The sequence below is a fragment of the Hippichthys cyanospilos genome, chromosome 1 (genome assembly GCF_059441005.1).
Source record: "Hippichthys cyanospilos isolate Australia breed blue-spotted pipefish chromosome 1, RoL_Hcya_1.0, whole genome shotgun sequence".
Taxonomy (NCBI): Eukaryota; Metazoa; Chordata; class Actinopteri; order Syngnathiformes; family Syngnathidae; genus Hippichthys; species Hippichthys cyanospilos.
This window is the reverse complement of record NC_142369.1, coordinates 13,400,009-13,421,228: the sequence shown is the minus strand read 5'-3', so window position 1 is coordinate 13,421,228 and position 21,220 is coordinate 13,400,009. Positions and strand designations below refer to the sequence as shown.

At 40.0% G+C, this 21,220-nt stretch overlaps 1 protein-coding gene across 1 annotated transcript; it reads left to right on the top strand.

Annotated features, from left to right (window-relative positions):
• The first annotated feature begins 776 nt into the window (after positions 1-776).
• Positions 777-20,880, top strand: scarb2a (scavenger receptor class B, member 2a). Its single transcript, XM_088418442.1, has 13 exons — positions 777-1,267; positions 7,075-7,232; positions 7,310-7,457; positions 8,574-8,768; positions 10,518-10,609; positions 11,849-11,968; positions 12,195-12,373; positions 15,009-15,127; positions 15,393-15,466; positions 15,548-15,599; positions 15,673-15,825; positions 17,156-17,203; positions 18,094-20,880. Exons 1-13 carry the CDS (start codon positions 1,145-1,147, stop codon positions 18,223-18,225), a joined length of 1,593 nt encoding a protein of 530 aa, XP_088274568.1. The 5' UTR covers positions 777-1,144; the 3' UTR covers positions 18,226-20,880.
• The last annotated feature ends 340 nt before the right edge of the window (positions 20,881-21,220 follow it).

The window sequence follows — 21,220 nt, the reverse complement described above, 5'->3', positions numbered from 1 at the left end:
CTGTACAGTACATCAAGTTAAATAATGTCAAAATCAATAAAAATCATTATTTCATCAGTGGTTCAAATTCAGCCTAAAACACGATCATTATTGACTGAAATAAATCACAAACGTGTGTTTTGTGCATTACTAGTCCAAATGTATTGACCAAATTGAAACTCGCTCTCCCGCCCATCATCCAGCATCGGATGTCGCGCTTTCAGCATCCTCCCTGCCGCTTACCATACTCTCAATTGCAGATCCCTCGCCGCCGGCTCCTCTTTAAATACTAACCCCGCCCCGAAATCAGTCGATCAAATTCGACACAGTGCCCACCGGCTTCCAACCAATCAGTGCGCGGAGGGGCTGGTGTCGAGACGGTGGTCCGGGCGAGCGTTGACCAATGGGAGGTCGCCTTTAACGCTAGCGTGGAAGAGACGAGGAGGGGGGAGGGAGTGAAAGATGCGTGACGTCACCACCGTTTGACGAAAAGTTTGATTTTTTTTTTACGAGAAAGACAAAAGAATTTTGAACGGTTTTCTGGCGGCCGAAAAAAAAAGTTTGAAACCTACACGTTGAAACATAAACCCGTTAACGTCACGTGACGCTACTATGTCGCTCGTACGCCTTTTCAATTCAGAAATGCTAAAACTAAAGCGCGAAAGTAGTTTAAAAGACAAGGGGAAGTGGTCAAAATTTGCCGAATATGGCGTTTTAAAAACATTAAAGACTAGGGCGTGGGGAGCACATGGTTGTAGCAGAGCCTGATAGACGTTTGTCGGAGTAGCATCCTTTTAAATAGTAGATAGCGGGTGTTTTTTTTTTCAACTACTCCAAGCCCCGCCCGGCTCAGCCTCCCAAAACGCGGCGCTCCGCCTCACCGGCTTCATTCCAGTAGTGAGAAGGAACCAAGAGGGGCAGGGAGCCAACGCGGCGGCTCCTCCTTGTCATCAAAGCGCTTCAAAAACACCCTTCAACCGGTTAAATTCGCCACCTTCTCCTCGGAGCCTTCCACAGTAACACTCGGAGAAATAAGGAGAAAGACAAGCCTCTCCGAGAAGTAGACCCGCGGAGACTTAATCGAACGCACCTTGCCCCTGGGACGCCCAATTCCTTCAAAAAAGGCAACATTTTTTTTTATATAGTTTTGTGTCGTTTTGTCGTCATGACCCGGAGATCGTGTGCCATTTACGCCACCGGCATCGTGTGTGCCCACCTCCTCATCGTGGGGATCGCCTTGGTGGTGGCTCAAGTCTTTCAGACCACCATACACAACCGTTTGAAAAAGGTGAGCTCGATTTGACCTTTTTTTTTCTTCGTCCAAATGCCACGAAAATGCTCCACAGTAAAGCATTGCGCTTCGGCTCAGACCGGCTGATGCAGCATGACCCACTGACACATTCACTCATGCTTTGATTTTTGTCTTCCTATTTACCCACTTCTACGAAACATTCGTGCCCTTAGAAACCTTTCTCATTTGAATACTACTAAAATGTACTGAGCACATTGTCGTCATCACAACAATGCAGAATGTTGGTTTTCCTATGTTTCCTATATTTGTAGTAGTAGGGGTAGTGGTTTGCTCTAAAGCTGTGCATGTCTCAATTTGAGGTTATCCCCGAAGTTTTGGGCCCCAAAGTGGTTGTCAGGTCCCCCTTTTGAAGAGTTCACGAAGCCTCTTTCATTCATTGCCATTCATTCATGTACAGTGAATGTCTCCTGTTGTATGGCGGATCAAACTGATTTAAAAGTGTGCAAAAATATTTAAATCAAGGTCTTATTTCTAACTCATGGGTTCTTTTACTCTATTATATGTGTTTTATTTAATAAGATGCATCCTTGTGTGACTGTTTATTGGGTTTTAACCTAAGAGACAAATACAGTCTCAATCTTCAGGGGCGAATGCTCAAGGATTGCGTCCAAATCCAAATCTGCTGGCCTTGTTCATTTTTGATCATATTTTCTATGTATTTTGAATTCACAGTACCAATCAAAATTTTGGAAACCTTTTCATATTTAAATGGTCCCAAACACAATGAGAGATCAAGTAATCCAAGGTATTAACTGTTGGAAAATGCAGAGTTCTAAACTGGAAGTCAGACATAAAGTGTCACCTCTATCAAAAAGTTGACTCAGAAAATGTCATAATAAAATGTGAAAAGCTATCAAGCCAAAAATGCCTGCTCTGAAGAATTTTATTCATAAAAGTCATATTTAGCTGGAAAAAAATGGCTTTGATGCTGTTTCCAAACGTTTGACTGTCATTGTGCTTTGTAGTGAATGTTCTCTGCAAAGTAATTATTGTTCTGTATAAGTCCCCCCCTCAAAAAAAAAATGCAGTATGATTGCAGTAGGGGTATCAACTACCCCTCAAGCAGACGCTTGCTCATTATTTAATCAGGAAGCCGTTTTGTTTCATTGATATTCATTTAGCAGTACGCCTCCTGAGTCGTGAGTCAAAGTGAAGTTTAAAACTCAAACTGCAAAAAAAAAAAAAAAAAGTTGCAACAAAACCTCTTAATGTTTTCATGTGTCCTGCAAGTGACTGGCAACCAGTTCAGGGTGTTGTCCACCTCTCGCCCCAAGTTAATTGCAATAGGCTGGAGCACCCCCGTGACTATAAAGAGGGTGTATGGCATTAAAAATGAATGGATGAATCTGAATGAAAGAAAGGACAGCAGGCTAAGTGAATTCAGGGGAACCCTGCCTTGCGGGCACATTTAAAGTTGAATGGTTTTAATGGTTATTAGAAAATGAATGAATGCATGAATGAGGGTTGCAATGTGTCTGCTTGCAGGGCGGGGGTATATATTCTGTCGGAATGGGGCAATGGAGTTGACCGGTGAAACTTGCTTACCCTCAGGGCCTTGTCTAGTTGTCTTTCTGCTGAGTTGTGTTGTGATGTGTGTTTTACTTAGCTCGCAGCCACTCTTAATGCTCCTTTTGTCATTCCCAGCACTTGGAGCACCTTGTTACCTTCTGAGGCTCATAAGGCTTGTGTACTTGCTTGTTTTTTTTTGTATTTTTTGAGTTTGATAACACCTCCAATGCTCATGGTCGAACCAAATATGATGGCACATCAACACTGTTGCTATCTAATTAGTCACTGTTTGCCATGTTTTTGTGTAAATCAAATAAAAGATGGAACGAATACAAAATAAGACAGCAAAAGTCAATTGTAATTCTGTTGCATCAAAAAAGTGAGCATGCAAACACTCCAAAACAAAGCTAGATGTTTAATCAGCAGAAAAGAAAACTAAATTGTGAAAAACTAACAGGTAAAAAATGTGAATACGTTTATATGATAGTTTGTTCCAGGCGGCTCTGTGGCACAATGACCAGCACGTCCACCTCACAGTTAAAGGGACCACTTTTTTGTCCACCTCATTCTGGCCTCCTGTGTGGTGTTTGCATGTTCTCCCCGAGCCCGCGTGGGCTCTCTCCGGCTTCCTCCCACACTTCAAAAACATGTGTGGCAGGTGTATTGGACATACTAAATTGTTTGTATGTGTGATGTAGGGTGCGTGTCCTCGGTGTGCCCTGCCTGTAATTGGCTGGCAACCAGTTCAGGGTGTCACCTGCCTACTGCCCGAAGCCATCTTGGATAGACACCAGCAAGCCTGCGATCTGCCTAAGGAATAAGCGGCTCTAGAAAATGCATGGATATATAAGCTAGCTAGACACCAATATAACCAGAAAGCCAGCTTTCTAGTCTTAGTAAAACTCATGTACAACTTATGGGCACTAACAAGGTGGGATGTTTGTTAAAAAGAAAAAAAAAACTGCTGCTTCATTGCTTCCTGTGAAGTCAACATTTAATACATCCACACCATGTATAATCTAAAAAGAAGAAATACAGTAATGCAAAAATATGGATGATGAAAATCAGAAAAAATGAGGCAAAGTATAAGCTCCCCCATTTTAAATATATATTTTTCTACATTTTAAAACATTCAAACACCACCACATAATAGGAGGGTTAAGTTGACAATTCAGCAGCTCAATTGGGGGCAGCAGCTGACACGCTATATATCGCACCCCGCCACGCCCGCTACTGCCGTTGACCTTTTTGGAATTGTTGGCATTCCTCTTGTTGACAAGAATCAGTGGTGAGCGTTTTTGGGGGCACCATGCCAACTCATCTGGACTACTTAGGGAGGAAGCCAGCCAGCCCCCCTCTGCGCCTTGGTGTAAGTTAATTTTCCTCATTGGAAATCTCCAAATGAGGAGTTACTCTGCGGGAAAAACAGCTAATCCTCAACTCTGCGGTAAAAGCAGCTAATCCTCAACTGCCTCAAGAAAGAAAAAGCCTATTTGCAAGTTTGATAAGTTGTAGTTCAGGTCTCGTTAACAAGAAATGTTCAGTACACATTTTCTCCAGGCCAATCGCAGTTTGAGTAGTGAGTAGTCACCCATACTCCTCATACTTTTGATACAAGATTCAGAGATCAGAAGATAACAAATCATTTTAAAGAACATGCTACTTATTCAAACATAGAATTTTGCTCTCAATTTTTTTAAATGAATGGTAATTTTCAGATTTGTAATTTCTACCTCGCGGTTGTAAAATCACTCCCAAGAGATATAATTTATTCAGTTTGTTTTTATTTTAAACTTAGGTTAACAAAGACCAAAAGTTAAAATGTAATATTTTAAATTCAGAAAGATTGTGGTCCTTTTACAAATCTCCTTTTAAAGGGGTCCAAGGACCCAAAAGGTTTAAGAATCCCTGCTCTAGGGCGTGGAAGGAAGCATAAATCATGTGAGGAATTTCTTGCTTTCTGCTTTCTTCAACCCCCGAGGGCATGATTTTTTTTTTTCTTTTCTCAACTGCACTTGAACCAGGAAACAGCAAACACAAGACCGAATGAAGGTTGACAGATTGAGCATCAAAGTGTTTGAAAGCGTCACGTTGGGTACAGCTTGATCTACTTTAATTTTTTTTTTTCATCAGCTATCATCAGGGCCGGACAGCGCCCCCAAAGCTGTTTGGTTTAAGGACCAGTCCTCATCAAACTCAACTCGTGTCCCTGGACTGTGTTTCTTTTGGCATGAGTGATGCCCTCCCGCTGATAAATGCTGTCCAAATAACAGGAAAAAGCATCAAAGAAACCTTGGAAAAATCCAAGGGTTGATGCTTTTTAATGTTGGGACAGCTGATAAATGCTTATTCTGTTAACACCAAAGGAAGAACATTTTGCTTTACATTGGTTTCACTTCAGCTCTTATAATGTGAAATTTCAGAGCGACACCAGACTTTGAAAAGTAATGTGTTCCTCATTATGGCTTGCTGCAGAGGCAAATTTTAGTTCCATATTTGTTTGAGGGGAAAAATGCGATCTCATGAGAAGTCAGGTGAAATAAAGGGTTTTAGATTTTTTTTTTTTGAGGAAGACGTTTTTTTGCAAGGAAAATCAGTTTTAAAGAACTGTAGTAGTTTAAATGTTAAAAAATACAATAAATACAAAAATATCGTGGGAGGAAAGAAACGTGTATTTAGAAAGCACATTTTATAGGATGGAAAAGCAATCTTTTGCATCTAAAGACCTCTGTTTTTTTCCCCATAATTAAGCTGCATTTTTTTTTAAATATTCACTTGTATGTATGTAAATATGAACTTTTATTCCTCTTTTCAAAGGCTTAAAGCAACCTTTTTTTAGTGAAAAGGTCGAACTTGTTAAAGGTTCTTTGAGAGGAAATATGATTTAGGTGGAAAAACTTGAAAGAGAAATACTGTAATGCATATATGAAAGAAAAGGTAAATAATTAAAATACAAAATTAAAAAACATTAAAATAATGTGTTCAGTAATAAAACAGTGGGAGGCTTGTTGTTTTATATATTAAGGCAGATCAACATTTACATTTTTGGATAATATACTTGTAGTCTATATTTGAGAAATATGTTCTAATATTTTCAGAATGTTGTATTTTTTTTTTTTAAAGAAACAGTCTTATTTTTGAGAGAATAGTTTTATTTACAAGCATCTTTCCTTGCATATAAGCATCTTAGTGTTAACCCACAGAAAAGCATGAAACTTGGTGTAAAGTACAAAACCAGAAAACAACTAAACCAATAAATACTGGAAAAAACTTTTTTTTTCCAGAATTAGTGACACTTATGTGTGTAATCGTTCAAGAATGCCCGTTGTCAGATCACCTCTAAGAAAGTTGCATATTTTAGCGTATTGGAACAGGAACATTGCATACATATTTTGGTTGCCTTGATCTCTGCTGCGGTTTCACGGGAAGCCTCAGTGTTGTTTTGAGGATGCAACAATACAACAAATAACATGTTGGGCCATAAACATGCGCCAAGGTCGGAAAGTCTCCCGACAGGAAGTGGCAGCCGCGCCTCAAGTTTAATGGAGAGACAATGTCCAACACCTTCATTTATTATGGCCTCAACAGCTGAACATGAAACTTGTGGTAACTTGGTTAAAGATAACCTGTTTTGTGGTGTATATACATCAGTGATAGGAAGTTACCATCCAAATACTTTTTTACTGAGTACATCTTTCAAGTGTCTGTACTTTAGTATAAATATTTCAGGCTTCCTAGATGAGGGGAAAAAAAAAGAGGTGCTTTGCTTTTTTTCATATTAACACATTGAATGTTTTCATTGACCGAATCAGGGCAAAAAGCCCGACTTGGCTCTGCTTCACTAGACTGTGCTACTTGTAATCCCGTATCAACCACGCCGACATTCACAGGCATGCCCATCTTGTTTAAGTTCCTGTCGGAGCTTGCTGAGGTGCACGTATAGTATACAGTCTCCATCTTGTGAGCGTGTGTAAGTGCCCTCAAATGAACCTCATTTAGTGCAGAAAGAGCAGCGATTACTGTCAATTAGGGACCAAACAAACTGCTGTACTCCCAATGAAAATAACCATGTGTTGTCCCAAACTAGCATCAGGAAACCGGGACAAAAACAGGAAGTAACAACTTAATAAAGATAACAGTGCCTAACAGCGTCAAACATCACAACAGCTGTCAACAAATCCACCATACTTTTTTCCAAGTTTGGTGTTCGTTCTGAACGAGCCCAGTAAAAACGGATCTGAGACTCGTCAATGGCAATGTTCTGTTGTGTTTAGGAAATAACATTGACGGAGAAGAGTCAGATGTTCGAGTCGTGGAAGAACCCTCCCCCACCCGTCTACATGGAGTACTACTTTTTCAACGTTACCAACCCGGAAGTGTTCTTAGCTGGCGGCAGGGCCTCCGTCCAGCAGATCGGACCCTACACCTACAGGTAACGGAGCGTCCGTACCGCGGCCTCGGCCTACCTCCGACTCTGCTCATGGTGTCTGACCACTTTTCCCGCCGCAGGGAGTACCGGCCCAGAGAGAACGTCACCTTCCTAGAGAATGGCACTAAAGTGTACGCTCTCAACCCCAAAACCTTTGTGTTCATGCGGGAGAAGTCTGTGGGCGACCCCGAAGTGGACATCCTCAGGACCATCAACATCCCCTTGGTGGTAAGGGACTGTTTCTTCATCTTCGCCATGGACAATATCAATTGTGAGAAGCACATTTTTATATCTGTGCTTCTTTGTTTTCAGTAATGCACCGTGACCACAAGCATTTTTGAATGCAAAAAAAACTAAGACTTACAACAAGAGTGCTGTTACATCTGTGTCTGATTAATTCAACTTTGGAATTTCATTTGACAGAATACATAACCATTGATCCTGTAACATGATCCGTTTTATTTCTGACTCAATCTGCCGGAAAATTGCGTCACTAATCCCTATAAAACTTAAAAAAAAAAAAAAAAAAAATTATATATATATATATATATATATATATATATATATGATTTGCAGAAGTCACTTTAGCAATAGTAAACTTAAAAAAAAAAAAATATATATATATATATATATATATATATATATATAAACACTTTGCAGAAGAGTCACTTAAGCAGTAGGTTGTGTCATGTTCCAATTAATTTGTTCTTAATTTGAGAAGGAAACTGTACTGTTCCTGTCACGGCATTGAAAAGCATTAAATAAGATTTGCTGATGCTTGCAGGAACCCTGTTCAAATCTCATGCACTTCCTGAAGGGCCTCCATGTACACCCACATGTACGCATTCAGCATATTTTTTAAATAGTAGGAAAATGATTAAATAGGAGGCGTTAATTTTTACATTCAAAGTTCTAAAACATTTTTTTCAAGCTTTCATTAAATTATTTTTATTGTTAGGGTAAACTCATATTAAATATGTTGAATTGTATTAAACATTTTTTTAAAATAAAAACATTTTTACAGCATTTTGTAAAAACCAAGTGTTTTAAAATATACAGTTCTAAAATGTATGTCAAGATATTCACTTTGATGTAAAATATTTTTTATATTTCATTTTTCATTTCATATTTTTGTTTGTATATGAATATGCTCAATAAAAAAACTTTTTGTACACTTTAAATATGTTTATATAAAATATTTTAAATGTAAGGGAACTGCAGTCAAGTATTTTTTTTTCTTTTTTTAGGACTTTTTTTCTTTTCCCATTAAACATTGTTGACAAATGAAACATGCCCCCTCCCACTCACCCCCTTGCCATTTTTCCTTCCCCTATGTCTCCCCAGGTGGTGATGAACGAGCTGAACTCATACTCCTTCATCCTGCGCAGCATCATCTCCATGTACATCAAAAGCCTGGGGGCCGAGTTGTTTACAACGCGCACGGTGCACGAGTACCTGTGGGGCTTCAAGGACCCAATCCTCACCAAGATCCACTCCATGAAGCCGGACGTGGACGAGTACTTCGGGCTCATGTGGAAGGTAAACGCTGAGGGTTCACTTGCGGTCACATAATCATGTAGATCCACAGGCTTCCTGTTTGCTCGTGGCGCAACTTCTGCAATGTTGCAGTGAGGCTGTCGGTCGTTGTTATGAGCCACTTAGTTGGGTGACTCAGTCAGGGTGTTTACTGGGAATTATGCCCATGCTGGTAAAGACACTAACTATGGAAATTAATGGGACTTATTTCGCAAAAGTGGTTTGAATGGTTTGTAGAGAATATCAGTTTCCTGAACGCATAACTACCCTGACTTAAAAATCACCTGTTTCTTTGTGGATTTTACTGCTTTTCTTTGGGTTCAGCCAAAATTTGACGGTGATTTATTTATTTTATTTATATGTACTAAGAGCAGACACGTTGACCAGGAGGCAGGGGCCCAGGTTTTACCAAAATGTTAGCTAACAAAGACCACAAGCGCAATTTCTGAAAATGTAGTGCTAGTGGTGAGGTGCACTAATGGAGCACATTATATCAACACCATATGGAGTCCAGGTCAAGTCAAGTTTATTTATATAGCCCTAAATCACTACAGTCTCAAAAGGGCTACACAGGTGAAGAAAAATCACAGATAGCGTTACACCGAACATCACAGCATTCCCTGAACTCGGCTCCCACAAACTGCTTTACAAAGTGCTTTACAAAGCCTCACATTGACACATTCACGCACATGTTCATTTCAGCGGCGGATGAAAAGTTTTAAGCATCACAAAAACTAAAAGGGATATAAGGTTTTTGAACATTTTATTTTTTGGCATTATGGCTTTTAAGGATTGAGCCCTTGCTCCAACGGCACTGAAGCACTTTTTCCAGTGGAGAATAACTCATTTGTTTGGGACATGTCTTCGTAGACACAATGCTTAAATGCTTTTATACATCCCTCATACTGTACATGGGACATTTTAATTAAGCCTGACCGATTTTTTTTTCTTTTTTTTTTTGTCTTATGCTGATTTTTTTTTTTTTTTTTGGCTGAGAAAACTACTGATTAATTGGCAATTAAAAAAAAAAACATTTGTTTCCTCCCATTGCACTTCAAGAGGTGTCACTTATAAGCGGCTTTACACTGTATTTCCCTTTATCGTAAGAACAAGCCATCTTTTAATGAGTTTGAGTAGCTAGTAGTTGAATATTTGTCATTTTTAACACATTTATGCCTACTTATCTTGCACTGCATGATTTTGTATTTTTTGAACAAACTGACTTTAGTTTGTACATAAGGAAAGTGAGTGACACACACACAGGAAGTCACAACTTCCTTGCATCGCTCAACTAATTTTTGCCGGTAAAATTCAAGATTTGTTTTGAATGACCGATCCGGAGAATGTGCTTATCAACAATTTTAATGATATACATGTTAAATGGTATGGATTTTATGTGTAATATATTTAATGCCACCAGCATTACCTGCTTACAACTGCTATAAATGGTTTTGATATAACATAGCTTTAGTCCAATGTTAAAACACCCCCCCCAAAAAACAACTAACAAAGCTGCAGCCAAGCACAAACGCTGCCCCCTCCCCACCTCCTCTTGATCCCCAATTATGAGCGTTCCTTGTGCTGAGTTTGAGGCTTATTGTGCCCTCCGAGTGGGTTGTGTCAGACAAACACAAAGCGGCATTTCTTTACAGCGCTCATTAAAGCGTCGGGACATAAACACGTTCTGACTCAGTGCTTCGCCAGCATGCGCTTCGTGTCTTAACCTGTCTCTCTCCCTTCTCATTTTGGCAGAAAAACGGAACCCATGAAGGGGAGTTTGTGTTCAACACCGGTGAGCAGGACTACATGGACTACGGCAAAATTGACACGTGGAACGGACTCAGGTAAACCACCTCGGCCTATTTTTTTTATTCATTATTTGTTTCTTTGTTTAAATTTTCCTCCTTACACCCATAGTTACACTCATTTGGAAATTCTCATTATTTGCCTGGTTACACAACGTTTGAGTTGGGTTCAAAGGGGGAAAGCCTTTGCTCTCTGGATTTTAAGTGGAGCATGATTGCAAAATTAATGTTTGGCTGTCCAATGTGACTTTGTACTCAGAATAGAACCAGGTCAAAAGATTTGACAAAGCGCCACATCAAACATAGAATAGATCTTCCCTTTGACCCATTTCTTCCCAAATCGTTTATAAAATATCGCCAGAAACCCCAAATTCATGTCATGACACTTGGCTCCTTGAAGCTGTGAATGTTGAAAATAGTGTAAACTGGAGTTCAACTTTAAAACACCTGATTTTGACCTGCTCGACCTGCTCGAAAATATGCATTGCATGTTGTCATTTGCTAAGTCAAAGGGACAGTGTGTAAGATTTAGACCGTTTTTCTTTAAAAAGGAATACATTAAATTATTTTAAATGTCAAAATCTTGCAAATGAATGTGTTCTTAATGATCAGCAAAACATTTTAAATGTAATCATAGGTCTAGTTATCATTAAATTGTATTACATGGGGGGTGGCACTTGTCCCGAGGCGGCCATGTTTGTTATAGCTACGCACAATGGTAAATGCAGCACCTCCTCCTGTCCGTAATGAAAAACGGTCTAAAGTTTACTATCCCTTTAAAACAGTAATGGCATAGTATTGCAAGTAATGAGGATTTTACAATAAAATCAGCATAATGTGTACCATCAGCCAATTCGGCTGTCTGATTTTAACCTGTTTTGTGTCAGTCCATTTGGGATTATACTTTCAATGTCGTCAGTTCTTGCTTTAAAACAAAGTAACAACATTGTGAAACAATTAATTCTTATCCAAAATATACCTACGACAATATTAACACGTAGAGTGCTAATGACGTAAAAATGTCAGCAAAAACCCTACCAAACAGTGCCATTAACATCAATAAACATCAAATAAGTTGAATCTTTTTTTTTTTTCTTTGTTATAATAGGAATAGTAAATCTAGCCACCTGATTATGCACATATCAATTAGACTGGAAGATGTTTCTTTAAATGTTCCTTTGAATGTTAAAAACGTGACTCATTGAAGCAAAGTAATAGTGATGTTTCATGTAGGATCAAGGCATAAACTTGCTGTTTTTGTTTTCTCTTTATGACTAGGGAGATGACATTTTGGTCGTCCAATCAGAGCAACATGATCAACGGCACAGACGGCGCCGTCTTCCATCCGCTCATCAACAGGAACGAGTTGCTCTACATCTTCGCTGCTGATCTCTGCAGGTTTGCATGCTCCAATATCATGCCCTCTCACACCCTTGTTTACCGTCAAGGAACCAAAATACGCAAAAAGTGGGATCGTGATTCACAGATAACAACTGTCTCAGGAACTGATAAAGAGTTTGTCCCAGAAAAGTGAACACACCCTGGAAGCTAATGATACACAGAAAGCCATTTTGGAGATGAGAGCGCAGGGTGAAAAAGTAAGCGTCATATTTTGTCCCTGCAGGTCTATTCATCTGGCCTATGTGAAGGACGTGGTGGTGAAAGGCATCCAGGCGTACCGCTTTGCACCCCCCAACGATGTGCTGATGAGCCCCGTGGACAACCCTGCCAATGAGGGCTTCTGCGTGCCCGCTGGAGATTGTCTGGGAACCGGTGTGCTCAAAGTCAGCGTCTGTCGACAAGGTAACATAAGCTGGGATAGAAATTCACTGGTTAAAGCAGAAATACACCTGGGAGATGTGGAGGTTTGAAAGGCATACAATAGTACAGTATTATCAATGAATAAAAGTGAGATAATCGCTTGTTGAGGGTGGAAAGCTAAGGTCAATCACACCCTGAAGTGGGCATTGATTGGCTGTCATTGGGCACGGCATAACCTGATATGCTCCTGGGAGGGCAGGTTCAGGAATCACAAGAACAACGTGACAAGGGAGGAACGTGTGAGAGTTGTTGGGCCGATGGATGGTAAATTAAACGCTCCAGCGGTGCCTTTGATTAAAGCTAGTGATTCTTTCTGCTTGTTTAGCCTACCACATAAAGGCAAAGTACCCAGCTGCCGCTGCAGCCACAGATAACAGTGGCAACAAAGACGCTAATGTAGTGTCTGCCGTGGGTACAATATAATATGTAACATTTTGTTAATTTTTTAATTATTTGGCCGTTGACAAAAGAAAACAGTACCATTCCCCACCAATAGATTTAGCCATCTAATTTCAACTGTCAGTTAAAAAAAAAAAAAAATCAATGAAACTGCTTTTTTTTTTTTTAATAACACACTATATCTTAAAAAAAAAAAAAAAAAGTTCTTTTCTCAAAATTTGTCCATTAAAGCAAGGCAAAGGTTATAATGTCAGCAAAGCAATTAATGTAGGTCAATTATATATACCTTCTGTCAATCATTAGCGGGAAAAGGTTGTTCATTATCCACGAATGGTGGTGCTGCTTCTTCAAAACAAAGTAACTGAATTTAGTAACTTTTATTATTTCATTTTATAATTTTAAAAATTTTAAATGTAAAAATTAAAATTTTAAATGTTACCAGTACTGAAATATTTCTTTAATGTTGACACATGAAAACATGGTACCATTTTATGTCTGTGATGAAACCAATCAAACGTAATCACATTTTACACCGAAACTCTCGACAGTTAAGCCATGAATTATTTGCACACGTGATTCTGAGCCACCCACTTCAGACTGGGAAATGTCTTTTTGTCAACCCTTTAAGATTTTAAAATGCGGAACAACTTCACTACAGCCCACCACCCTGAAATGACCCCCTCAACCAGCGCAATCTGGTAACTTCTGCTAGATTTTCGACCATGTGGTTAAATGATTAACGGTGGCAAGCGCGTGGGTGTCGCAACCATTGGGATATTTGATCGTGTTGAGTGGCGAGCCATTGCTGCGATAAGAACATGAGGAGCATCCCAGACATACGTTACACATGCTCACCTCTGGACTCTGCTGTTTGCATTCCTTCAACCATTCATCTTCCTTATCAGACACTTTTGCTGCCTAGATTAGCCAATTGGATGGACTACCGACAAGGAAATTAAACCCCTTTAACAGTAAAATTAGATGAACTAAATTACGTATTTTCCAGTGCTGTGCAATATTTTGCATTACAGCTGATTATTATTTTCATTTAATTTTTTATTTGGCGGCCTTATTCATCACACTGAAATGTTTTGGATCACACAACCACATGAGTCGACCTTTACTTTCTGACTCATCTGAAGATTTTTTTTTCAGTTGAAATTTTAATGATTTTTTTTCCCTTTTCATTTTGACTTTTTTCACTGATTCAAATGTAGTTCATGCCGATTACAATTGTTTCCTCCAAATTTTTAAATGATTGTTTTTTCTTGCTTTTTACCTGTAATGTCAACATTTTTTGACTGTTTTCTCAAATTTCAAATTCAAACAGTTCTGCTCAATGGCCACTACCATTTCCTTTCAATATCGTGGGGGTCTCCTTTAATGTCTGCATTTTTGTATCACTTCCATCAATTTCATATTTTTCAACATCTTTCCACATGATTACACGTTGTTCAATATTATTCAGTATAATTCAAAATCATTAAATTCCTTGATCATTCAATATGCGTCTTATAGTTTTAACTCTACTTTCAGCAATCTCATTCAATGTCTACCTGAAATGTAATCATTTAGTGAGAAACTGCAGATTCAAAGTCATTATTTGAATTGAGTGGGATGGATATCACTGTTTTCTTTCTTTTTAATGCTGATATTTTTCGACTATATTAGTACCAGGCTGTATGTAGCCTTTTCAACATTTGTTTCATCAGTCGACAATATATTTCAATTAAATCAATGAATGAAGCCGGCAATTGTTGGGGTGTCGTTCTGGGTTCCTTTGGTAAAAACCCGGATGAGTTGTCATGACCTTGTTTGAGTCATTTTTGTTCTGACTACGCCTGGGAATGTCTCCACTCGCGGTTACTTTGTTACGACTTACTTTTGTTGATGTCACACAGTCTTGGATACAGCTTTGTTTTAGACTTTGATTGTCCCTTTTGTGATTTTGTTTGTGTTGTTGTATGATGCATTTAGTTTTGAGTGTGTTTGAGAATATAAAGTGTTTGGAGTGTAAAGGGCATTTTACAATCCCTGCGTAAAAGAAGGAGTGGACTCTGGATGTTTGTGTTAAACATCATTAAAACACATGCCGGCGCTATCTACAGCTGTACATCAATTATATTTACACAGAGGCTATATCTCACGTTTATTCTTATCTACCTTGGGAGTTTAAGAGCGGCCATTGACCTGTGTTACTTTTGTGGCCTCCCTCAAGGTGCCCCCATCGTGGTGTCTTTCCCGCATTTTTACCAGGCAGATCCAAAGTACATCAACGCCATCGAGGGCCTCAATCCAAACAAGGAGGAGCACGAGACATACCTGGATCTGCAGCCGGTACGGCCCATTCTAGAACCTGCAGTTGTGTTTACGGTTATATAGTTACGGCTATTGGCGTACAGCATGAATCTATTAGCGTGCTCTTAGAATGATGTTTGGGGGGAAAATTGTGCTTATTAGTAGACACCCAAGCTAATGCGCCAGGGTTATTATTTAGTCAATATCGGTCATCTGCTTTTGTGTGAAAATTGCTTCAATTCATTCACAAATGGATCTAAAGTCACAATTACATTTTTAAGCAGTTAGTTTGTTGTGTTTACAGACCACAGGTGTTCCCATTCGGGCCTGCAAGCGCGCTCAGCTCAACGTCATCCTGAAGAGGGTGATAGGCTTCCCGTAAGTCCAGATAATATAATTTTTTTTTTTTTACGTGATCCTTCTTCCATCCTTGGTAATATGTCGCCTCCTGCTTTACAGTGACACCAAGCACCTAAATGAGACCATTTTCCCCATCATGTACGTCAATGAGGTGAGATTGACTCCCCCATGGTATAAAAGCTGAACCTCAGCATCCATAACAACATCCACTTTTCGTCCGGTAGACGGCAACGGTCGACGACGACTCTGCCGCCCAGATGAGGACGCTGCTGCTTATCGTCACCCTGGTTTCCAACTTTCCCTTGCTCATCGTGGGCATGGGCCTCATTCTGCTGCTTGTCCTCGTGGTCCTGTTCTGCCGAAATCGCCAGAAGAAGGTGAGTTCCGCGTATGGCCCCTCAAAGCCCACCCAAGGCTTAACCCTGTAGCAATAATAATCCAGTAGTCTTTCAGCGTGCAGCTAGACGTTTAATGCAAGATTTAGACTGTGGAAGGTTTTGAAGCCCAATTTGCATCCGCATGCTGTATCTAATACGTTGCATGCATCCTTAACTGCAAAACAAGCATGACCATTTATTTCCCCAAATTCTGAGTAAAGTTGTCTTTCTCTAAGACAATTTTTTTACCTGCATCTTTTGGTGAAAGGCTGTAATTTTGTTAGCTCACAACTGCTTTCTCAAATGCTTTAACCTGCTGATGTAGTGGAGAAAACATCCTAAATATGCTATTATGAGGCAACTGCTTGCTGAACGACTGTGCAAAGATAGCATCTACTTAGTACCAGAACAGCATCTTTTAAAAATTGGTGCATATGGGAACACGCTCTTTAGCGTGCACTACTTCCCTCCGACGTTTGGACATGGCAGAACTGTGCCATTCGGGAATTCAATGCGCACCAAATACAGAGCTCCAGTTCGGTCACTAGGCGCTCTAAAACTTGGTACGCAGTACGCTTGTTTGTTGTCCAGCAATACAGCTGGCACCAGTTCAAGAAAGCGCCAGGCTGCGTACGCAAATTAATGAAAAAAGGAGCGCGCTCTGCCTCTTCGAACCCGCGACTCCGCATAATGCACGAGTGTCTAAGTTAATTACTGAATGAGCCCGATGATTTTGGCAGAGCTACTTTTCAAAGCAAAAGTGGGATGAAAATGGCTTTGTCTGTTGAAGCAGCAACAGTCTTTTTTCGTAAGCAGAAAATGACCAAAATTGACTCTAAAGTGCACTTTTATTCAGTTTACAGTTCATCAGAGGCACAGTATATTCTAAAGTACTCTGTTAAGAATACTTGCTAAGTAGCCTCATTTTTGATAGAATTTACAACCGCGACTAGAAACTCACATTTTTTTTATTAGCAAGTGTCATGTTTTTTAACAGTTGAGAACACTAACTATTAGCCTAGCATCTGGACAAATTAGTTTGCTTTCGCTTAAAAAGATTAGCAACGTTCAGAAAGAGTAATGATAGCATTTTTAACATGCTGTTTGTCATTATTTGAAGGCTAAGCATGCTAAGCTAACAGAACCAACTTCACAATACCAATGTTATATTTTGTTGAAAACCATTTTCCAAATACAGGTTTGCTAGCTTAGCATGGTGACAAAATGTTGACGATGCTTAATTGCCATGTGAAGCATTTTCTGTTGTTGTATTAACCCTGTTGTTTATATTTTCTGTAACCCTCCCCTTTTTTCCCTTTTTCTGTTTTAGAACGAAGTAAAACGCATTGATTTTACTGAGGCTTTTCATTCTTTTGCTGTAAGTCGTTTTTCCATTTTGGTTGCCTTGTTTGCCGTTTTTCCATTTTGTTGGCCATCTTGAGTATATTTTTTTAAAATTTCCATTTGGGTCTTAGTTATTTGTTTACACATTGCATTTGCCTTATTTATTCTCTTTACATAAATGTTATCCTGTTTGTCCCAAGTATCCCATATTTACTGTATTTCCTCAAATAGAACTGCATTATTTACAAAAAAAAAATCTCCTCTACATACGTTCATATTGCTGCATAAAAACCCAAACGTGGTCATTTCTCCTAATAAACCCTAATTCAGCTAGACGAGCAGAAGAGCAGGCTCTTTCTCCCGAAATTCAGTAATTGGGCACCTAACGAGGAAATACAGAATTATGAGGATTTTTCACTGTTGACACTCAAAAACTCATTTTTAATGTACAAGCACGAGTGATGTTTTAATTGTTCACTGTCCAACAAGAAACACTGTCATTTTTGTATTTATAACGTGAAAATTAATGCAACGGTATTTTTTAAGATATGTTTTCAAACGACGTATGTTTATTGCAAAATTTTCCCGAGGCACCACCGTAAAACAAAAAATCACATACTTCCCCAAAAAGTAGGGATATTCTAGGCAAAAAAGCAACCCCATCGACACAATAATTTGCGTGTACCTATCTATCCTTCGCGCTAAGATAATGATCATCAGCTTGACCCCAATTAATCGATGATGTCATTGATGAAATAGTCGCGCGTGCCAAATATTTGAAAATGTTCAAATCCCTGCTCAAACTGCAAACCCGAGCTCCCTGTTATTTGCTCCTGGGTGTATTTGCTGGACAGTGACAAGGCCGCCTTTTGCCATCCCATACTAATCTTGGTCTCTCCCCTCCCCTCCGATTGGCCTCTCTAGACGGCCAAAGACGAGACCGCGTACACGCAGGTCAGTGACAAGACTGACGAGTCACCCGAAGCTCCCGCCGCCCAGCCCATGAGGAACGGTTCCTACATCGCCATGTCTCCAGTGGATGCCCAGAACTGTTGATGCAGGATGCCGCCCCCCCCAATCCTCTGCAGTTTTGGAAGGGGGCTGAGGGAGCAGCACACAAGTGGGGGTGTCGTCTATTCCGTGGTGTGGGAACGCTCCCCGAGCCCTCTTAGGACTATCTGACCCCCCCCCTCAACGCCGAGACTGAGTCAACCGAGAGAGGCTTCCTCTCCCTCTCCCTCTCCCTCTCCCTCTCCCTCTCCTGGTTGACTCAAATCAAGTTGAAGGACTCCACCGGATGTCGTTTTCCCAAAATGCACGTCATTCCAACACGGATGCACCGGTCCCCCAGTGGGAAACGCCTTGTCATATTAACAAAATATATAAGGTTAAAAAAAAAAAAACACACACAGACTGAGCCAAAAAAAAGTTCTATTTTTGCCTTTTGTTTCACACGCTAGCTGGTTGTGAAAGTGTGTTTGGCCCCACTTTTTTCCCTTTCCCTCCAATAACACTAGAAACATTTCCAAGCTGCTCAGTTTATTCCCCGCCCGTGGCTAGTCTTTTTTTTTTTTTTTTTTTTTTTTTTTTCCTTCATTGGGGTAACGGGGGAAAAAAGTTACAAGGAAGACTCGAACCCGTTTTCTCTGCCTTACCGCCATGACGGTTCGCACGTCTACACTGTTACTCAAGCACAATTGAGACCGCGGGCAGTCTGGGGCCCCGGGTCTTCTTTCCTTTTTCTTCAAAGTCCAAGACACTGTTGGTGTTACTGTGCAAAACGCAGCACTTGAATCACTTGTTGTCTTAGCATTTCAACAAAAGACCCACACACTTCTTGCCTGGAAAATGTGCCCTTTGTGTATTTTTTTGTTTTTCGAATCGTTTTTGCGATTTCTGCAGCAGGTGGTCCGCCTATACGCGACATTTCAATTCCCTCCTTGGTATCTCTGCTGCTAGGGAGTGGCCGTTCACCTGTCAAGTCTTCACGTTGCCACTCAATGTTGTTTTTGTTTTGTGAGGGGGTGAGGAGTTACCTTTGTGCCACTCGTTCAACAACAACACTGTGGTCATCAAGTTTACTCGTGAGCCTTTTTTTTCTTGATCTTTTCTGTGAAAAGTTTCCTCTGGTAGGGTGTGGTCCAGATTGTTCGGAAAAACGCCAGATGATGTGTATGCACCATTTACAGTAGTCCCAAACGATCGCTAACCGTTTTGCAAAATTAACAAGTTTTTTGATACTGTGCGTCGTTTAGTGAAATTCCGTTTAACAGTGAAGGGAAGTTTTGTCTACATCCAGCACACTAACACAAAATTTTGTTAGTTTTTTTTTTTTTTTCTAGGTCGCATTCTGTTACGTTTTGGTTTTGTCTATACAGCTGAACACTAAACATAATTATCCAAATATCGATATCAAAAATGTATTACTGATTTCTACACATTGCGTAGCGTTTTGTTCAGATCGTAAAGGGACAATTTTGTCTGCATCCGGCATCCCAACGTTAAAGGATTTGCTCAAAACGATTTGCTTCAAAACGTTTATTCAATCACCTAACAATATGTCAAATTTCGTCTCGTGAATTAATATCGTAAGACAAAAGGGGCCGTTTTGTCCGCATCCTTGCCACCTCAGTTTTGTTGAATTACCAACATTTCAAAAGTCCAAGGTTTATTGTGACAAAAACGCTAACTGCACTGAACCAAACCACCTAGTGGAAACTTAAATTTTTTTCTATGTCATTGTGAAACGGTGTGATTGACTTTGCTATGGCTCGTGTTGAGTTGTGCCAGCGAATTATCTGAAAGGTAGCTTTTCAAGAGAGAAGTCTCAATTTCCAACTAAGCGGTCGCGGTTTCGTCGGCTCGGGTAAATCCGATGTTTGTATATTTTTTTCTGGACCTTTAACGACGCAAGCTTACCTTTTTGAAACCTTACTTCCCCCTCTGTACCTGTGACCAAAGACGTCCCTGTCTTAGCTCCTCGTGCCACAAACCGATGCCTCCTACCGTGTTTTTTTTTTGCCCCCGCCTCGTCCCCACCGTATTCGCTGCTGTGCCTTCTTGACATCAAGGCTGAAAAGGAACACTTTGACGTGGAATCTCAGTATTATTATTATTATTATGTAAGATAAAAGCAATACGGAGTTGTGTGTACAAATGAATGGTTTTTATAACAAGGCCATGTATTTATGTCTGTCTGTTTCCCCCCCCCCCCCCCCCTCGGAATTGTCCATTTTTGTGTGCGTATAGTTTAGTGTGCCACTTGGGTCCAAGTTGATTTCAGTCTTAAGTGAAAGTAAGAAAAAAAGCGAAAAGGACGTAGCTGATACTAAATCGGCATGCTAACATTGTCAAATAGGGAGGGCCTCCATGGCCAGGCTGATTATCTTGATGTGATGAATGACGCCCCCCCTCCTCTTCCCCATGCTTCGGGGACCAGCAGTTGTGCCATAAACCTGTTTGGGGTCCCCGCGCTTTTCAGTTTGCGCCCCTTTCCCACTATCGCTGCGGACGACATTGTCGTCACTGATTTGATGGGTTTTGGTTTTGTTGTTTCCGAATGACAATCTCCCACTTGTCATGAGAGGTGCAAAAACATTTCCAAGTACTAGTCGTTTTTGATAAGTCCCACTGCACACACCTTTCTTACAGTGCTTTTGTAAACATTTCTAGTGTATTTGCAAGAAAATAAAGCTTGCCGTCAAGTGCAAATTCTGCTGCTCTGTGGTCATTACATGTAGGGGATGGACGGACGCAATGTTTTTATGCCTTTTATAATGCTTTTATACCATACATTTTTACATGGGGGAGCGAGCAACTTTTATACAAGATTTGGGTGTAATTAATATGGAGCAAGTTATTTTTAAAGAAAAAAAAATACAAAGAAACTATACACAATCTTTTATGGGGGAGTAGGCAACTTTTACACAAGACTGGGTTTTTGTTTTAGAAAATAAAAAGTAAATACGAAACATGTTTGTCTCCTAAAAATATTTACGATTGTTTTTTTAATGCAATTATTGTTTAGAGTAAACACCCTACTGCCTATGAA